The 21,006-nt window shown below is 43.7% G+C and overlaps 1 protein-coding gene across 3 annotated transcripts in view; it reads right to left on the bottom strand.

Moving 5' to 3' along the window:
- Positions 1 to 805: 805 nt before the first annotated feature.
- Positions 806 to 21,006, bottom strand: part of PPEF1 (protein phosphatase with EF-hand domain 1) — a 35,025-nt gene continuing 14,824 nt past the window's right edge. For all 3 annotated transcript variants that reach the window (XM_068684133.1, XM_068684151.1, XM_068684142.1), the window contains exons 5-17: positions 17,234 to 17,397; positions 15,866 to 15,980; positions 13,818 to 13,864; positions 10,543 to 10,709; positions 9,696 to 9,732; positions 9,097 to 9,246; positions 6,830 to 7,024; positions 5,241 to 5,426; positions 4,480 to 4,622; positions 3,786 to 3,892; positions 2,725 to 2,888; positions 1,859 to 1,943; positions 806 to 1,394 (exon numbers count right to left, since the gene is read on the bottom strand). In XM_068684133.1, the coding sequence (XP_068540234.1) occupies positions 1,105 to 1,394; positions 1,859 to 1,943; positions 2,725 to 2,888; positions 3,786 to 3,892; positions 4,480 to 4,622; positions 5,241 to 5,426; positions 6,830 to 7,024; positions 9,097 to 9,246; positions 9,696 to 9,732; positions 10,543 to 10,709; positions 13,818 to 13,864; positions 15,866 to 15,980; positions 17,234 to 17,397 (1,850 nt within the window). In that variant the 3' untranslated portion in view covers positions 806 to 1,104. The remainder of the gene's footprint in view (positions 1,395 to 1,858; positions 1,944 to 2,724; positions 2,889 to 3,785; positions 3,893 to 4,479; positions 4,623 to 5,240; positions 5,427 to 6,829; positions 7,025 to 9,096; positions 9,247 to 9,695; positions 9,733 to 10,542; positions 10,710 to 13,817; positions 13,865 to 15,865; positions 15,981 to 17,233; positions 17,398 to 21,006) is intronic.

Below are 21,006 nucleotides of genomic sequence, written 5' to 3'. Positions count from 1 at the left end.
GTCTTTTTTATAAAGTTCCTGATCTGGCTGCACTTTATATCGGTGTGTTGCTTTCAGAGTGTAATATGCGAGTGAGTCAGGTCCAGGAGTGAGGTGCAGGAAAGGGAGTATTGGCTCACAGGCTTGCAGCAGAGGAATACAAGGGGAGACATGGGACACTGGGCTCTGCCATCTTGCTGCTTTCCATAAAGTCAATTACAGAATTTATCAGTTTACTTGACAGAGAATTTATGCTCAACTGTGTGCAAGATTATTTAGGTTCGGTAATATCAAATTTTGTTACTTCTGTGTTCTTATCCATCTCCTGGTTTTAAAGAAATGCAGTTCAACTACAGGCAAAAAGTGTTTTACTTTGGTATGTGTAGCCTACCAACTAGTACACTAGTAAAGGCAAAAAGACACCGCACACACATTACTGTGAAAGCTGAAGCTTTATTTTAGGATCTATTGTATGTTATATTAACATGCTATGGATTTAGCCAGCATTAAAGTGACAGGTTATGACTATTTCTTGGCCCCCAACCCCAACAACCATAAGGCAAAAGTAACCAGTGCCAAGAACAAATCTATTGCAAGTGTAAACGCCTTTCAAATAAGACCCTTTAAGTTGGGTCTGTAAACTTCAGAGAGGATACATAGTCACCTGGAATGTTTTAATTTTATTGCATCATGCAAAAAGAAAGATTAAATGCAGAACTACCTATTTTCCTATTTTAATGATATGGGGTTTTTTCCTTCTTTTTTTTGTTTTTTTAATCTCGCCTGGGCTGGATAGTCAGTCCACAGAAAGCCTCTGTTGTTCATGCTATATCCCCAGGGAGTGACAGATATATTCCTTGTGGTCACTAATCCTTTTTCTCATCTGTCTCTAAGGGCTGCAGAAAGAAACATACCAAAGTTTCTCCTCCCGTGAGGTTGTAGGTGCTACCTTGGTAATATTCACAGGTAAGATAGGTGGAGGAGGTGAAACCAAGAGTGAGGATAAATTGTAAGGTACTGATGTGGCAGTGAGGCAGTAATACTGTATATGGTGATTTTTCATCTCTTCTGGTCTCATTACTAGCAGGTGTACATCATCACAGTGACCACAACGCTTATTACTATTTATTGGTTGTCAGTGTGGAAATTGGGTTCCTCGGCTGCTTGTGACTCATGACAGGAAGGTGAACTTTCATGACAACCCGCAAGAAGTTCTGCCTCTTCATTAAGTTGCTTCTTGTCTCGTTTGTGAACCACATGAAAGGCCTCTAAAAATTCACTGAAGTCAATGTAATCGTCTTTGTTGTAGTCGATGCTCTGGGCGAGCTTGTCAATGGATGCATCGTACGCGTCAATTCCCAGGTGAGAACTGAAGATCCTCCAGGTCTTGCGGAACTCATCAAAAGAAATCAAACCTAAAGGAGACAGATGGCAGATTGCTTCTTCCAGTGCTGTCTCCCCTTCCTACATGCATGCACACTCCTTTATTGCAAGACAGTTACCTGCCTACCGTAGCTTGCGTGATTTTTTGTGATTTCCTGGCTGAAGTACATTTTTACTGCAGGCAAGGAGCTAGCGCTTTCAACAGTGGAATTAAGAAAGCAGTAAATACTGAGAGTGTGAGGAGAAGGGAGAAAAAGCCCCCAAAAGTGACACCAGTACTGGAAATTGAGTATGTGAGATTTTTTTCTTGAATTAGGCTCTGTGTGCTGTCCCTTATATGGGTACAGCCTGACTGCTGAAATTAGTCTTCACTAAAGTGGAAAAATGACATCACCCCTGGTTCCTCTATATATAGAAGCCTTAAGGAGGAAACCGTGGGGAAAGATAAGTAGTGGAGGCTTCCTAGGGCTGGTGCTGTGAAGTTACAGACACTTACCTGAGTGATCTTCGTCCATGATGTTAAAGATTACCTCCAGCTCTTTTCTGTATTTGCACAGCGTTTCAACCAAAGCTGGCTGAACCTGGTGTTGAAATCATACACAGGAAAGCATTCAGATCTTGGGTTTGAGTAAGCTTAGCCACCAGAATACGTACTATACAAATCTGTTTTCCCAGTTTAACTTGTCAAATACTAGGAAAAATGCCTTATGCCTGAGTTCCAAGAGATGATATTTTGTCTTGCCCCAAAATCAGCTAAAACTTGTCCCTTCTGGGTGAGGGGATCCTGTAAAGAAACCCTTCACACCTCCTACCTTCAGTGATTATTTGTGGAAATACTAATGACCTAGAGAAAATGCTGGGTGTCATGCACTCACATCAAATGTTTGATGTTAGAAAAATGGTGGGGAGAGCTAAGAACCAAACCGCTAAGCAGTTGCGCAGTAACAACTGGACTCTGTAGAAGAGACCTCAGCTATAGATGGTCAAACATCTCCAGCCCATCTCCAACTGTGACTTCATCCTACAGGTGCCAGAATTGGTTCTGTGCACATTTGCAAAGCTGCTCCGAGTGGGATTCATCACATATCTCCTCAGCTACCTTATCTAAATGCCCTTGAGAGTCACCGGAAAGTAGGAAGCAGTTCTAGCGTGTGATTCATCCAACCTATTTTAAGAATCTACCTTAGCAGGGATGATGATTCGTGCCCTAGAAGTACTTGTTTCCCTCCAATGACTATAAAAGGAAGCTAGGTAACTAGTTCAGATGTAGATGTCTACCGGATTGGCCAAACCACTGTCTTGTGCCTCAAATTGCAAAAAGCTCTTCCTCCCAGATTTGCAAAGAGGCGTTTTCCTCCTTACCTCTTCTGTAGATTGAGCTATTTCCATATTGTGAAAACACGACATGTAGTCAACTTTTCCATCTGGATCTGTCTTGGCTAAATGGGGCAGCAGTGTCCTCCAGGGCAGTTCGAGGCAGAGGACAGACTCCATCGCTGCTGCCCAGTCAGTGACAGAAATGTTGCCTGCCAAAGGGGTCAGTTCATGGTTACATTTGGTACATGATGCAGCACAAATCAGACACCAGCATGCCTTCTGACTTTGTTTAAGAGGTCACAAAACATGAACATTTTCTCCTAATGCTGGGGAATAAAAATATTCTTAACAGTGAGCAGTAAGGTCAGACTAAACATTTCGACAGGTCCCTTCCAACAGCAACAATTTTGTCATTCTATTATGATGGTCAGCATGCTTTAAAACTTCTGGAGAAAACCAAATTATTCTACGAAGAGAGCTTCAGATTTGAGCTGAGTTGCATCTATAGAGATGTATGGCTGAAAAGTCAACAAGGCAGAAATATGTTGATCGGTTGCTCAGCAGCCAGAGAACCAACACCAACACCTTATCAATTGCCATTTTAGGGGCACAGATGCCAACCTTGTCAGGTGAGAAGCCATCAGGAGAAAAAGCTGTATTTGTGCCAGAAGTCATCAATGCCTTGCTCCTACATTATAGGTTCATCTACCAATTTATTACTGACTTTTCTTCAGCTGATGCATGACTGTCCACTAGTGGGTGGCCTAGCCACACTACTCAAAGAGCTCCCAGATTTAGGAGACCAGTTCTCCATCCTCTGAGCCCCCAGTTCCCTGGCAAACATCTTCTGAAGATGCTCCCGAGTGAAGGTGTTGACTTTTGAGCTTCTGGAATCAGATTTCCCTACCCAAACTCTCTGCCCAGTGAGTTTGCTCACGTGTTCTAATTCTTCCCTTCTTCATACTTAAATGTCCCACCCCACCCTCCAAGTTGCTTTCTAAGGATAAGCATCCACGACTCACATCTTCTGCTAGGAGGAGTGAGAGTGTGTCACCAACCAGCCTCAGGCCAGCAGGCCCCCATGCACACATAAGAGGTGGCGTTACCTGTGTTGTCGCAGTCATGCTTTTCAAAAGCCTCAGTGAGCGTAGACCTGTGAGCAAAAATCTTCTCTTGTAAGATTTGCAAGGCAGAACGTTCAATTGTTTTCACCCTAAGATAAAAAAAAAAAAAAAAAAAAGCAAAGCTGATCATTAAAGGATTTTAATCCTCCAGCAATTTATGCTTTTCAACACTCATTATCAAATTCTTCTGTTCTTGAACATGCAGCGTCATCAGGGTCATCCTAAAAGGCAACACTGGGGAAAAACAAAACAAAGCCCCAGAAGAATAAGCTGAACTTAAGAGATAATCAAGTTTATGCAGGTAATTCTAAGCTGCTTTGCTTTAGTAAATCTGACCACAGTGCTAGGCATGGCAAAGCTGTAATGATAAACTTTTTGGACTCCATTCATAACAGGATTTCTCCAGATTAACCCTGCAGCCTTAAAGCAGACCTGACAGACAGGCATAGGCTCTTCAGGAGTCCCTGACAATCGTCTGTTCTAAGCTCTTAATTACCTTTGGGAATTTCTCAGGAAACTAAGTCAGAGCACTCCAAATACATTTTTGTCTTCTGTATTAATATTTAAATGGGAAAAACAGAAAAAGAAGGAAAACAGATGCCTGTCAAAGTAAAATAAAGCTACAGATTTACAGCAGGTGCTCACGCTCACTGCACACATGAGGATGCATCTTTACCTCTCCCAGTAGTTCTGCTTGTCTGTGCACTCGCGCACTTGATACTGTACAAAATGAGGAATCAGGTCCGGATTCAGTCGGATGTACGCTCCCTTGTTGCTCCCCTCTTCATAATAGTTAGAGGCAGAAAATATAGTGATAACCTGATCATAGGAAAAAAATAAACTGTGTTGGCTAGAACAACTCCTCGTGACACTGATTCCTAAAGCTGATCTTAGAAAAACCTGCAGGTTACAAAATGAAGTGTCAACATGTAAAACCAGAAACGATGTCATTCACCAGACTGCTTGCACTTTTCAAGTCAGAGCTCCAGGCGTGCGTTTTTGGCCTGTCACAGTTTAGAGGGCAGTGTGATAGCACACTGTAGCAGAAATGTCTAAGAGAGCTGTTTTCAGGATTCTTGCTGGCATCTTGATACAGCATGTCAGCAAGCAACGCCAGAAGAGAAACAAGTTAAAAGGCTTCTAAGAGCGTACGAGCATCTCTTACGCTGTATTTACACATAGCTGTCCTAAGGGATTTTGTTGATGTTCATTTGTTTTCACATGAGTAATGAACTAGTCCCCACTCCCTGAAGCTGTAGAGACTTCTGTGTTTGTCAGAACTCAGTAATTTGTTCTAACATCTACTTATTTAGCACATGATTCCCCCAAACCCATTTTGAAGAAGTCACTCATTTTCTTAATTAACTTTGCAGACAAATCTGTGGATGTGCCCCTGAAATTCACGGGAGACCTCCGCTTTATGTGGCAGCACCTTACCTTCCCGCCATGAGTGAGCTCGTAGCCTTCCCGCTTAAATTCATGGGACCTGATCAACAGCTTCAGATTATACCTCTCAAACAGCCTGGCAGTGGTGTCAGGGCCAAAGTAACAACCTCCTCCGCGGCGCTTGTTTGGAACGCAGCCGTTCTGCATTCTTGGATCACTCCAGAGAATGTCCATGACCTGGCAAGAGCAAACTCAAGTGAGGACTGATAGTAGGCAAGGACTGACGGGCTGTGTGTGCCTGAACTAGGGACCACAGCAAAAGCCCCCACAGTACAGGGAGAAAACACACCTGAGCTAACAAGGTCCTCAACAGGCCTCCCATTTTCTTCTTTCAGTAGTGCACTCCCTTGGGCTAGGACCTCTGTTCCACTTTTCTTACAAACCATTTTCTACAGTTTGCATTACCTTTTTTCAGATGAAACATCTTTTCAGTAATGTGCCTTCTTTCACAGCTGAGGTTTCCAGACTCTGGTCGGTGCATCAGGAACGGTGCGTGGGCAAAGAGAGCAAAAGCTGCCTGTGCATGTGAGAGGCATGCCCTGCTTGTCAGCGCAGACCTGACAGACACCTGTGTCTGGTTTTACCTAAACTAAGCTTGAGAATACCTGCTCAATACGTGGCAGGAGTTGCCTTTGGCTTTATTGCCTTTGGTTAGCTCATATTTCAAAACAAGATTTCACCTATCAACATTTTAGCAGAATCGAGACTTCAGGATGAATTCTCAGGGCTTGAACATGCTAATTTCAGTCAGCACCAAACATGGGGCAAAATGCATCTGTTCAAGCCTCACTGGAAAAGGTTTACACAAAAACATTTACTTCCCATTTGTTGGGGAGTGTCTGATTTGAGGGAGCAACTACAGCATTTTACGTTAGTTTTTTGGCCAGATCTTGGGAAATCACATTTTCTGAGAGAGACTTGCTCTATCTCTAGAGGCAAAACAAGGCTGTCTACTCCTTAAAGCAGCTGACTGAAGGGAAGACCAGAAAAAAAATAAATATCCACAACTCAATTTTGAGCTTGTAAATTAATGTGCAAATTAAGCTTTCCAATTTGTCACAATTTATTAACTTACAGCATGGCATGTGCTCTGTATTACCTCTAATATTCAAGGGGAAACTAACAGCCAGAGGACAAAAACTTCCTGCTCTGAGTAATCAACCTTTAGGTCTCAGGAGCTGGGTTTTTTTGGACACTATCAGCATTCAGCTGCCAAAACCACAGCCAAAAAAAGGTGTGTACAATCACATTGATTGCCAAATCCAACCTATTTAATCTGACAACCACGTATGTACGAACAGATGTAACCACATGAGGGCATGCAAACACACCTCATACAGAGCAGTTTCCTCCTCCTAACAGCTAGGCACAGAAAACACTGTGTAAATCCTTTTCCGAGGCTTAAAATCACAAGCCTTTTTTTACCAGCTGTACAAAATCATCTGAATAATGTATAGCTGACTAGTATACTCCCCCAAAAGATGTGTTACACAAACCCCTTGGACTCGGACATGCCCTCTGAACAGAGCCCCTGCTGCTGCTGTGCAGGGGTCTCTGTGCCTGTCTTCGGTTTCACCTACTTGTTTCCATTCCTTCAGGGTGGGCCCTGACTGCGAATTTTGACAGGAAAGCTCAGAGAAGCCCGATGAGGAGAGCCTGCGTGTTCTTCCTGCAACATGCTCATTGGCAGCACACGTGCTGGGTCTGGCTGTTGGAGCTCTCTCCTTTCCTTGCTCCTCTCTCTCTGGCTTTGGTGGCCGCATCAAAGATTTCAACTTGAAAACAAAAAACAAAACTGATCAAACAATAAAACCCCACGGAATATTGGAAGAGTTACCAGAACACAATGATACAGAGGCACATCCATCCCCCCTTCCCATACGCAGCCTTTAAGTCTTGTGATGTCCTGAGCTCTCGTGTTTGGTGGGAGCTGCAGGTGTTTGCACCTGCGGGCATCGTGCTTCACATCTGCCAGGCGCCAGCCTGTTCAGCAGCGCTCTCGTGTTCCTGTCACGAGACCTCGCTCATCCCAAGCCACACTCAGCCACCAGGTCTCACCGTACAGCAGGGACAGCACTTGGGCTCAGGGCGGATACTTGAGTGCCCAGCTTCACTAGAGACTAAAAATATGCAGGTGTATTACACTGAGGTCAAACCACACTCACTGCTGCTCTCACACAACAGCGTGCTGCTAGGTTAATTTGGCTGAAATCAATGTATCAAAGCATCAGGAGGATAACCATACAGTTCATAAGGTATTACTCCAGTCCCTTCACTGTTAAATAAATTTAACCTTCAATATTTACAGACATCTGCTTTTTTGGAGTCATGCTGTGGCTCCATGAATGCCCATTCATAGACTCCCCTGGGGAGTGTCTTTTCTTCCCTTTGGATATTCTCTCATACTGTCTCATCTTCAGACCATCACTAGAAAGTTTAACTATTTATCAAAGAAAATGACGCAAAAAATGATTCCCCAGAGCACTGACCGGCATCTGAAGACCTGTCGGTTGCCAGCTGTACCAATTAAAAGCCCTGAGTGACTGTGCCCTGAGCTGTGGCCCAGGCACAGCTGCTTCAACCTGCTACTTGTGCAGCTCGTGGGTAGGCAGTGCCTCGGTAACACACCCCTCCCTGCCTCAGGGTAAGCGTGGGAAGGACTTGGCTCAGGGCTGAGACACCTGTATCCATGCCTAGGCACCCAATTTCAGAGTGCACTGGTTCAGCCAGCAGGGCCTGGGTGCAGATAACCAGGTGTATTCATCGCTCTTTTTAACATCCTTGAGAAACAAACTGGGCTGCAGCTGGCTGATGGGCAAAACATTTCCTTCTGTGCTAGGAATCACGAGGGTGAGAGCAGCAGCTCTGGGTTGCACAGCCGCAAGTGACAAGGAACACATTTCAGCTGCTTAAACACTGGTGTCTTGTGCCATCTGGGGTGCTCTGCCATGTCTGTCAATTAGCACCAGGTGCACAGACACCAACCAGACCTGGAGGAGAGCAGCAGAGGAGACCTGTGAAGAAGACTTTGTGCAGAGGCAGTCAGAGGCCATTGGGAATCCCCCCAGGCTTTGGCCGTGCTTCCAGGAACAGCACCAGAGACCTACACCAGACCAGTGGCAAGACCTGGATTTTCACCAGATCTCCTGGATTTCCACGGAGTATGAGGATCCTAAGTACCCAGCTTACAAGCAGGTATCTCTAGCTGTATAAATCTTCCAGACCAAACCCCACGCAATTTTCCACTGATTTGAAAAAGATGTATCTGTTCATTCTAGAAAAAAATAAAAATAAAAATAAAAATGGATGCCTCTGTCTTCTAAATTTATGAAAAGCAGCAGTAGTTTCTGCTTTCTCAAGGCCAGGTCCCAAGGTTTGCTCCTGCTGGAAGGACTCTCCCACATGTGCTGCCACGGGCGCGCTGCAAGGTGCAGAATGTCCCACACAAGCAGATGGCAGCAGCACAGCCCCGGGGCAACAGGCGGTGCTAAAAAGATGTGGTTAGATTGATTTCTGAAGTGTTTAGAAATGCCTGAGAATTACGTACTTTTCATACTTTCTGGCTAATGTGTTATCACCGCAGGAAGGAGTATCTAAAGTGTTTTCAACTATTTTAATGTCAAAAGACCTATGTCATTTTACAGCAGCCAAACAATTGGCTCCCAAGACCTACTGAAACCTCCCCTTCTAAAGACTGATTTTGAAGAAAAACAAGACCTTTCTTTCCTTACATGCCTTATAAAGTAGCCATTTCCTTTCCTTATGCAAACAACTTGATCTTAGCATTTGTATTGCTAATTTTTTTTAAAAAATATAAGAGTAACCCCACACGAATACACTCCCTTACCTTATTTCTCTCAAGTAAACGTAGGAAATCCAAATCTGTCGTGTCTGAAATTCCTCCATGTAGGATGAGTACTTTTTTATTAATTATAGTGGCAAGGGGGAGCCAGCTGAAGACATCTTGCAGAACATACAAAATTACCTTCGCGTGGACCTGCAAAGTGTACTCTTGGGTTAGATCCTATTTCGGATAGATTCTGTTGCTTCTGAATTCAAGATCTTGCTGAGGTGTCTGCAACTGTCTGTACGAACAGTTCCTCCCAGGGGACACCCCAAGTTGCAACACCGACAAATATGACCTGAAATTTACTCTAAGAGCCATTCAAAAGTCTCTCCAGCACTTCATTTACCTCTCTGTGTGCTCCTGAGTGGCCTCACCAATGTTATTTACTTCTTCCCACAGATCACTGAGCACAAGATGTTACCGCTTTGAATTGTGTTGTCAGTTATGCCACTGAAAATCCAAAATAATTTTAACTACATTACTAAACTCATTCTGCACTATACCTAAATAATCTGGTTGGAAGTTTCCTTGTTCAGACATTTTTCATTTTACATGTGCAAGACTAAAAGAAAATACAGGGAAAGTAGGAAGAATCTTACCTTATACTTGCTAAAAACTTCATTGCTGAAGCCATATCTGAAAATAGAACAATGTCATGAATTGTGTTTTAGTATGCCCTTTCTGCACCATTTTCCACGCTACAGTGATTGCCAGGAATTTTCCAACCCTCTTTTCCTCCTGTCATTTATGTCTCACCTCAGTTTAAAAGTGCATTCTTCTGTTTTATCTCAATAATTGAGTTAAATTGATTTCTTGTGCATATAAGGGATCAGAAACAGCGTCCAGACCAATCATTTTAAGCAGCCCATTTCCCATCTAAATGTAATAGCGTAGCAGTTTTACCCTTTAGATATTAGAGAGAATTTTCAAAGGAACCTAACCAATGTTGTGTAAAAATTCCCTCAAAACCTGCATGGACAGCATCATCTGTCATGTCCATCCCCCTTTTCCTCCCCCGTTTTTGGGAAGTGACATCTTAATCTGAAGTTAAGCAAAGTCTCAGCTCCTGGTTTCCTGGTTCCATCATACTACACTCGTGTCTGTGGCTATGCTGTGGAAAAAGCCTATAATTAACTAAAATATTGTCCTTCCACCCATCCCCTGCTCTGGTACTCAGGCAGCTCCAATGAAACCACTGACTTCAATGGGCTGTGATTATGTCAGAGACAAGAAGTGACTCCGGTTTGAGTGTCTGTGCGTAACTAGGATGTACTTAGCTCCCCCTCACACATCTTGAAGATGCAAAGCTCCACCTGAATACCCAATAAAACATTAATTATGTTTTAGAAATCAGATGTTGTCACAGTGGCTAAAGCAGCATTCAAAAAGCTCCAACATTTCCAATAATGATCAGATACCCCCTCCTTTCCATCCCCTAAAACCTACCTCAAGTTTATGACATAGTCTTCATGGTTTCCTCTATTCAAGTGTACATCATTGGGGTAGATGAGAAGAAATGCAAACAGGATTATAAGTATTTCCATAGAATTTTGCCCTCTGTCAACAAAATCACCATTAAAGACATAAGGTTTTTTTTCTGAAGGTAGACCATTCTGCAGAAAGAAACAAAAACAAGGACATTTGGAGACTGTTATGCTACTGTAATAAATGAAATACCATTTCTAATGAGAACTCCTTGCTATAAAACCTGGAAAAAAAAAAACATAAGCGTAATACAGAACTCAGAGACACAGCATTTATTTCTACTGCTTAGAACAGAAATCTCCAAATCAGACATCCTGTATGAACCATCAGAGAAGAGACGACCTCTCTGATGGTTCTTATGATGCTGTCTCTAATCCATTTCTCTACCTATTAAATTAAATTGAAAGGGACCAGTAGGAACATTATTCTTGTAATAAAACATACTTTTCTCTTAATGCAACTGCTGCCGGGAAGTTGTGCACTTGCAAATAGAAGGGAATCACTCATTTTGAACGGATGACAAGAACTCCAGAAATTATCTTCTGACACAAGTCTGAAGGTCCTTGCATTTCCTTACACAGAAGAAACTGGATTTCAGATATTTACATTGTTTGCAGTCTATGCTTCCAGAACTACAGTCCGAATCTTAATACAGAGATGTGAAGAAATTCTTTTTTTCCAATTGCTTTAATCCTGAAAGCATTACTTGACTTTTACTCATACTTGCACTTTGCCAGGGGTGCTGTTAAAGACATACCAGGAAGCTTGTGCACCTGGAAGACTGCATGTACAGGTAGTTTTTATCTTTTTTTTTTTTTTTTTTCCCCTGAAGATACAGAGCAATGCTTTGTTGTGAATGGTGGCATCAGAAGCTATTCCTGTGAATTGCTGGTATGTGCTGTTAGATTAGTTATTAACACTCAACGGGTGCCATCAGCTTACACAAAGTATAGCAGCAGCTATGTGTAGCTTCATTTCCAGTCACGAGTACTGGAAATATCATCTCACTCTTGGCTTGCCAGGAAAAAGAAACTGCTCCTTTCACAAATGGTGTGCACGAGAACGATCAACAGAACATCTACAAAACCATATGACCACTGCAGAAGCCACTCTGAGGAGGCCAGGCAGCACTGCAACACACCCTGCCTCCTGAACGAGGCTGTGTCAGACCAGGAGATGGACTGATCAAAGCTTTGCTTTAAAACCCACGGGCAGGACACTGCCCAGCAGATGGTCTGTGTGCACACAGCCACGCCACAGCCACCATCCTCGTGGAAGGACAGACGTGCTGATGTGCTCTCCAGCCTCTGCCCTGCCTCCCTTGCAAAGGCTTACCCACAGCTCGTAGTTTTAAAGGAGAGTTTGTTTTAACTTCTGGCTTCCATGAGGAGTTGTGGTTCTGTTCCATGCTTCTGCAAAGTTTTTATTTCCTTTTCCACAGTTCTGACTAATAAGAGCAACAGCAAATGAAAGGCTGTTGCAGCCCCAACATGTCAAAGAGGTGAACAAGGCGCTCTGATGATTAGCAACTTGCTGCTGGGCATCGTTACTGTATTGGCTGGGTTAGTGATTAATTAACTTCCGTTTGTTGTCTGCATTCTCTGCAGCTCCGGGCTATTCCTACCCCTAGCAGCTATTTAACAATCTAACCTAGCAATACATATTTGAAAATGCGAGTGTTTCAAGGAACTCCAGGAAATGCTGTAATTTGACAGAGATTAATGCAGTGACCGAATGGACTTCACAAATTGGCTATTGAGATAAAAAAGGAATTCTCTGAGCCTCACCCTTGCTGAGTTTCAGCGTTACATGTGCTGTTGTGCCCAGCACTGTGCTGGCTGTGCTTTGTCCCACCGTGCCTGAGGTTTGGGGGCTTGTCCCAGCACCGTGACTCCACCACGCGCTCTCCTCTTCCTCAGTTGCTTGGAAATGAGGACAAAACATCTGCCCACTGCATAGGGTCTGCTGTGAGGGGAGGGACCCCGAAGCCAAACAGCAGCTGGCAGCATGAGCACTGCTGCCCAGGGCTGGGGGGCTGGCTCTGAAGTCACTACAATCAGCACTTGGTCCTCACTCACAGGTTTTTCTTAATTATTTGGAGATAGCTGCAGCAGTTACCTCCAGAACAGCTATTTTTTCCCCCACAGGTCTGGTATATGAAACCGACCTGAATCATACTCTGATTCTGTTTCAATATCCTGTTCCAAAAAGGAAGATTGCATAATTAAAATAACAGCTAAAAGGACTGGCTACATGCAATCAGTTAATAAGAAAAGCAGAGGCCTGCAGAGGCCTGATTATGCTTCAGCAGGCTTCAGGTACGCACTTGGACAAAACCACCAAGTTTCCATCCAGCCGTGTCAGATAAAGGGTAGCAGCGTTGGAAGCAGAGGGGAATTACATCATTGAAACACCTGGTTTAGCTCTTTTCAGTCTCCATTCAGGGCCGAAGAATGTGTAAGGATCAGACACAAACCCTTTCCTCCGGAAAACTCAGATTGGACAGACTATCTGCTAAATGAAAGGTGGTGATTCATGCCAAAGATAAATGGGAAACTAAATATAGGAAAACTCCTGCACCTTCGGTTAAATATACAATGGTGAAAAAGATAGCCTGGAGCTCCTTTTTTTTTTTTTTTTTCACCTCAGTAAAAGAGTTATGCTTTTTAACTTGAAAAGTGAGCAGCTGTTCAAGGATATGGAAAGGACATCCAAGGTATTTCCATTTTGTGCAGACTATATGGTTGCTTCCAAGGTTTCAAAAGCTTTTAAACAGATAGTACCCTTTTTTGTTTCCTGTAAACAAACAATAATGAAAAACACCTTATGGGCATCAGTGGAAGGGCCCAAGAAAGCCTCTGCATTATCTGCTTGAGGACTGAAATTATCTGTGGTGTAGTGTCACATCAGGAACTGTTAGCTCCAGATTTTAGACCTCACTCAGCATGGAATAGGAAATGTGGGCTGGACGGGATAGACACTGCAAGGAATCCTTTAAGTTCATGCTCCAGCTTGACGTTTAGGAGACATATCTCCTGGATCTCCTCTTCCACAGTGAGCAGGAGGAAAAGGAGAAGGAATAGCTATGACAAAGGCACCATCCAAGTTGTTCTGGGGTTTATGTGTGTGGTAGGTGCACACACATTTACAGTTCTAACAGTGACAAAAACTATCAGACAAATACATATTCTCAATAACAAAAAGTCAAAATGATATATCACAGGCTGCCCACTTACCTTATAAAATATCAAAAAAAGATCATCCAGATTTCCATGCAAATCTCCTACAGGAAACAAAAACACATATCTGTTACCAAATACATGGAATTATAAAACTGGATTTATATAAGCTAGTCCTAAGAAGTTTTTCCCCATGCCTTCTTTAGTAGTTTGTATTTTCCTTCATAATTTGCCTTGTATTGGGATTATATCAACTTCATGTTAAGGTACATGCTGAAGTTGCCTAATAAAACCAGGCAATAAAACACTTAAAGAGTACACAATTGTTTTGCATAAAGTTTCTGTCCTTGCAGGTGGATCTGAAGATCAGACCTGTCACACAGGTAAAGGTTCATTCAGGGAAATGGAGGTAAGATGAGCAAACACAATATCAACCTGGAAAACAGATGAGTATTTCAGAGATATGATAGACTTCCACATACTAACAGGTTTGAATTTACCAAGTAGCCTACTGTATGAAGCACAATCAGGCATCTGTCTGGTTCAGAGCCAGGTTTTGATGACTACTGATGGAGGGATCATCAGTGCCTGTACACCTTGGTGAAAAAGCCAGAGGAGCGGCAGAGTTGTCCCTTGCTGAGGTTTATTTTGGAACAGGCAGGGGGACCTCACCCCCCTGCACTGTCTGCTCCCCGCACCTGTGGCTCACCACCCTGAAGCCACAGAACTGCCTGAGGACAGGCTTTCTCCACCAATGGTTAAGAAAATGATTTAGTGGGTGATATTGGTGGTAGGGGCATGGTTGGACCAGATGATATTGGAGGTCTTTTCCAACCTTAGCGATTCTATGATTCTATCAAAAGACAGAAGGGTCATTTCTAACCATGTCCATATGTCTTCTGTGCAACTTTTGGTTGGTGATGAACCTGCTGGAGTCACTCTAAGGACTCCTTTGGGCCATGATAGATTTTAAACATGTGTGGGCACAAACACTTCACATGTGTATTCAATCTGCATTATTTGTTTGAAATTAGAAGGAAATAGAAGGAGGGACAGCCTATTTTAAGGACATCAAGACTTTTGGACCAATTAGGTTTAAAAACCTGCCTCCCTCCTCTATTCTGCAGAGGATCTATTTGGCTGCAAAAGCTGTTGGTGTCAGTGGCAGGAAGGGGAGCCCTTCAGATGCTGCTTGCACAGCACAGATGAGATGCAAACAACAGGAGGGATGTTTTGATTCACACCAACGTACTGTAGTGAGCAAGCATGACTCCATGCTTCCTCAGTTTGGAGAGGTATTTTATTCGGTTGGTTAACAAATTATTGTTTGTCCAGAACATTATTTAAAGAAGCCCTTTCCTGGTAGTTGAAGCTGGTGCACAACCACATCTTACAAACATCAGTTACTGTTTCACACGTGTCTCAGTGCCCTTCCCTACACTGCTTTACCATTACACACAGCGCAGACACGGCTGTCAGAGCTGATGCCACCACTGCTCTTCTGTTCTGCAGCTACTGCTTCCTGTGCCGCGGCAGCGTGCTGCATCCCTTTGCTCATAAGTTACAAAAACATAATCAAATAGACGTGCAATGAGCTCTTAATTCTTCACCTTGTGACATATCGTTCTGTGAGGCTAATTTGTTCGTTGCATAAAGACTGATGCATCCCCTTGGGTCCCTTTAGAAATGAGGGTTTATTTATACATTTCAATTTGTTCATGACAGTCACGCTGTCTATGAAAGGTCTTGTTTGCCGCTCCTATTACACCCTCATTAAAATCATCAGTGAGTAAACTATCGTGGTAAAGTCTTTTTCTCAGTCAAAGGACCAAGCACGGAGAACCACAGCCAGTGATCACAGTACTTAGTGGCACTTTAGAGCTGGAAGTGCAGCAATATTTAAGCTGCACTGAAGTATTAATTGAACTAATACTGACTCATTCAGAAACTTTTAACAAGAAAAGGAAAGAGGAGGAGAAGGACTTTTTTAAAATGCACTCAGTGCGACTCAGGAACATTGTTTTGTTTGGTTGGTTTGCTCCCATTTATGCATTGATTACAAAAATAGTAAATGCCCAAAGCAGTTATCTTCCTTGGCATCTTACCACAGATGGTTATCTCCTTGGAGTAGGAAACTGAAACAAGGTTGATATTTGGCTTCTCCTTGAGAACCCTCTTGGTTTCACATAGTAGCTTCAGTACGTAGTGGGCATGAAGCAGCTATGAAAAAAAAAATCAGGGAGAAAAGGAAGGCTTTTTAGGAGGAGCAGTAAAGACTGTCTGCTTTATTAGCACTACACACATATTGCCAAGGAAGCTGTATCAGATTATTTGTACTACAGATCTCCCTTAAATATGGTTACAGGCTGCATGGTTTAGTGCTGGAAATTAGGAGCGTTGGTAGCTTTGCACTTGCTTAGTGAGCTTGCTGTTCATATTTTCCCATTTTATTTCTAGTGTACCATTTCTGCTCTTCCCATCTACAGAAATGGTAAGCGAGTGGGTAATGCAGCACTCAGAATCATTGCTTAAGGTCATCTGTTCAAAGTAACTAAAAAAAAAAGATGTACTTCTAAAAAGAAAACAAAACAAAAACAGAGGCCATAAATGGTATTTCAGCAAATTGCACAAATACCAAGGAGAGGGAACTCCAGCAAGGGTTGCCTTGCTAATGCTCATTGTGAAGATGTTACGAGAACGGAACACTCAGCCTTCAGAGATTGCTCCTTTCAGAAGGGATGCAGCTCCTGTAAAAGTGCTCTTCTGGTCTTCCCTGCTAATGCTTCTTACAATAATTTGGTCAGTAAGTGATTTTTAAGGCATTTAATTCAAACACAGATGGATGAGTTACAGATTGACTCTTCGAGATTAATGTTTTTAAGACAAACAAAAAAGGCCAATTGCCTATAATAATTTCCTTACCAAAATGCCAGCCACAACGAGGTGAAGTCTGGGTAGGCTCATTTATCACGCGCTTTATATTGTGCTACTTTTAAGATAAGTCTCCACAGAAAATTAGGGGGGGAACAAAACATCATTCAGTAAATTAAAAGCAAAGGTAGACCCCTCATATAACCCCAAAGTTATCCCTTATATACAGTATATTGTTAAGCAAAATGATCACGAGTTCAAACCAAGCCCTGCCAAGTAAAGCAGTGGCAGCCAGAGCTCACGAGATCTGTGCTAGCACGTTGGCCACAGTTGGCCACTCTCCCCACTGCAGTGGGGTCTTGCACACCGGAATGAGGTGATTAAAACCTGCAACTCAATTCATCTTTAAAGAACGGGGGGGAAATGAATCAAACCTGGGAACTGAGAAGTGGTGCTTTGGGTTTTATTGGCTTAGCTCCCAACCTGACTGGATTCCTAGGACAGCTCACCACGTGCCTGTCTGACCACTGAGTGTTAGCAGAAAAGAGCAGTGGGATGGAAAGGAAGGCAGAAACATCTTTTTGAGCCTAGTTGCAATGTACCTGTCCGTTCTTGAAGGCATGAAGAAGAGCATTGGCATCTGCAAGAGTAAGGGGGAACGAGAGCCGTGGTCCGCAGTAGGAGTCTGGAACCTCAATATTTTCATACTCAGTTAGATATGAGTCGCCCTCATGAGAAACAGAGGAGCTGCTGGAAGCATCATCAACTGCAACGAGAAGGAAGAAAAACAGGAATGTGGAAACTCCAGCAGTCTCACAGGGGCTGTAACAGAGCGACCAGAAGCGGTGGATGTTTCTGATGCTCTCCCTGCCGCACTATGGGAGCAGCCAGCTCCTACCTCATACAGGGGAGCAGCTCTGGGTTTCCCCAGACTGACCCACAATGCTAAACAAACCCAGAAACAAACACAAACAAACAAAACCAGGCCAAGGCGCCGTCCCAACAACCAGCATCTGTGTTCAGGGTGCAAAACACTTCGCCCCGATGCTGTGGAGCAATGTGATCTCTTAGGTAACGAGAACACAGCCTGTCACAGGCTTTCTCCTGCCCCCACACAGCAAGGAGATTCAGAAGTCGATCATCCAGGGACTGTCACCTGCTTACAGTTCAAGATTACACGGTTAATACCAGTTTTAAGGAGTTGCTTGTGCTGCTTTTATTTTCTACGTTAAAAAATTAGGCTAAATGCCAGCAGCTCACTGAGTATTAAAAAAGCCAGCAGCCAAGCAGTGTTCCTTCACAGCAGAGTTTATGGCACTCCTTTCTGATATGAGGAGACAATGCCAGTTCTTGGGTGGCTGCCACAAAACCACTGGAAGACCTAAAGCAAGCAAAGCCAGCTTCTCATTTTCCTGAAGATGGAGAGAGCAGGAGTGTTGCTAATTGCTTCAAGCCAATATATTCTTGCAAACCCTTTATACATAACTGAGAGAACAACTGATTTCACTGTTTGCTCCCTGCAGACTGTCTTTATCATCTCTTATTCTAAGGGAGACACCAAGAGCCCTAGAGGATGGTGTTCTGCAGGCTGCTGTTGCAGAGCTGCTTGCGTGAGGTGGAAACTCTTTTTGCTGGGCTGACGGTAAGCTTTCTGTAACCCTGCGACTGGAAATGCAGATACATTATTTGTTGCTGAAGGAATACCTGTGGCTGTGACTCAAAACGCACAGCAGCCAAAACCTGCATGTGGCCTCATAAATTCCGAGCTTCATAAAGGCCAGCTTGTCTTGCACCAGCATAAAATTCACATTAAAGAAACAAGCAGATAAAAAGCATCCTTTTTACCAGCTCCGGATTTAAAAACAAAACTGTTTCTCCTCAGCTGCTCTGCTGCGAGCTGATCGGCACCCTCTGTGCGCAGCTGTGCAGAGGGACGCAGGCTGCGGGAAAGGAGGAGGTGTGCAGGGCTCAGAGCTCCCACCAGGTCCTGCCCAGGGGCTCTCCTCTTGTGACTCCTCCAGTGTCAGCGGTCTTCCTTCCCCTTCCTTCCCCTGTGAGCACAGAGCTGCCTTCCTCACCGCCTCGGCTCCCTTCTGGCAGGTGTCCAGGCTGGGAAACCCAATCTCCTTCCCTGCAGGGCACAACTCTGCAAAGCACACCCTGTTTTCTGCCTCTGGATGAAGAATCAAAAGGCAGCCGTGGTCATTAGCCGTAGAGTGCTCTTATGTCTCCTCGGGCAGCCTTTCAGCTTGATTTTCAGGCTCCTTCCTGCACAGGGTGTCTCACCCAGGAGCAGTCAGCACCTCTTCCACTAATGGATGTCCTAACGCAGCCTGGGGATTAGCGTGTGCTGGCCCCTACTCGCAGACCCCACAGGGCTGCCAGTGGCCATACCCCACATTAAACAAACACAAAAGCTCCAGGCACTGATGCACCAGATGCCAGGTTAATGGCAGATGGACCAGGAGCCCAAGAAGAGGATGAAGATTTCCTTTGTGCCCCAAGCATCTACCTGTTCCTTCACCCTGCTCGTGGTGTGGCAAGCTGCAAGCTGTGGCTTATTCCCCACTGCAGGAATCACTCTGTGCAAAAAGCTTTGGAAGTGCTGTAAGGGAGCTGTGGTGGGGTGCGAAGCTGCAGAGAGCAAGACTTGCTCAGTTCCCTTTTGAAGAATGACTCTGGGAGGTGGCCCAGGGACCCTGAGTGGCACAGACAGTGCTGCCTTGGACTCCCAGTCCCAGCACTTTGCCCGGAACACGTCTGCAACCTTCTCACCCTCGGTGTGCACACAAAAGAGTGAGTAAATGGGTCACCTTTCACTGGAAAAGCAGTTTTCTTCATCTGACTGGAGATCTCTCGACTGAAAGGCTGAGTAGGTACACAGATTTTTTTTGGTTTTAATGGAGGGAGAGAAGTGTAGGATGGAAAACATTTTAATTCTTACTTCCTGCCAACCCTTGGGAAATAGCCTTTAATCACCAGCAGAACAAGAACAACACACAGCTACGTAATATCCCAATTGCAACTCCAACTGCACCGACATCTTAAGCAGGACGAGAGGATGAAAAGAGCTTCAGGGTATAACACAAACAATCACATCAAAAGCTCTACCTTGTTAATGACACGGTGACTGCTTTCTTTCTCTGAAAAAACACATTCTGAACAAGCAGATTCCAAGATGAATAGAGGAGTCCTGAGGGGTTTATAATGTAATGAAAAACAGGGATCACAAAATCTTCAGGCAGCTTTCTCATCATCACATACAGAGAAGAGCAGGCAACCTGTGCTCTGGTAAGAATATTATTTGCTATGTTCTTGGAGAAGGCTTTTGAACAATGTGCTATTGCCCTCATTTAAGCGACCAGACACCCATGAAAAAAAAATTTAAAAAATCAGAGAATTGTGGGTTTTAGAAAATGTTTGGGAATGGCAAAGCTAATTTGAAAGCTTTCTGCTTGTTATGTTTACACTCACAGCGGCTCCCATCTTAAGACCATGATCTAGCAGAAATGGAAGCAGTTCATTAAAGAACCTCTCTGTTTGGCACAGAGTTTGCTTAAATCACTGGCGTAGGCACAAGTACTGCAAAGGTCACTCGGTGGCGCAGGCAAGCAAGAGCTTGCAGTGAGGAATGCTCACGGCCAGCTGCTGGACAAACTTAACCACAAACCAGGCAACACAAGTTCAATATGCAGTTTCTCAGTCTGAAAAATCCTTTGTGCAGAAGACCCTGGTCTGCTTCTGTATTAAACACGCATCTTACACAATCTTTCGGTATCGTTTTTGGTGTTGCTGGAGGCACCTCAGTTGTGTTAATCCCTTCTGTCAAAATAGGCATGGTTAAAAAGGTGGATAAATCACCTTTTACAACAAGCAGTTGTAAAATTCCCTTTTAATATGATAATGAAAGTAGAGATTAACACTATTGTACCAAATCCCAGACCCAACACCAGAACTTTCTTCCTCGCTCAGGTGAAAAAGCTGAACTGAGGTCACCATAGAAGTAGGTGAAGTGAGCAGTGTTTTATTTTCTTTAAATTTGCCACTTCCTTCCCAGGAAGTTAAATGACTTTTTGCAGAATAAGACGATAATGGAAAAAAAAAAAATCAAAGGAAGGACAACTGTATCATCTGTCTTGGCTTTGCAGCAAGGCTCAAATGTAATTTCTTTCTCTGCAGAGCACAGAGAGGCACTCTAAGGTATTTAAGAGTGAAAGGCTACAATTTCTAATGGTTGTCATTAGAACACTGAACCACTTACAGTTTTGGTGATGGTTTTAGCCTGCTATCAAAGTGTCTTGTGCAAATTTTAATTGGTGTATTCTGTAGTTGGACCAGATGAAGGAGAAAGTATATTCTCTTGTAATTGAATAGG

Source organism: Anas acuta, chromosome 1 (assembly GCF_963932015.1).
Source record: "Anas acuta chromosome 1, bAnaAcu1.1, whole genome shotgun sequence".
NCBI lineage: Eukaryota > Metazoa > Chordata > Aves > Anseriformes > Anatidae > Anas > Anas acuta.
This window is presented reverse-complemented; position numbering and strand designations above follow the sequence as displayed.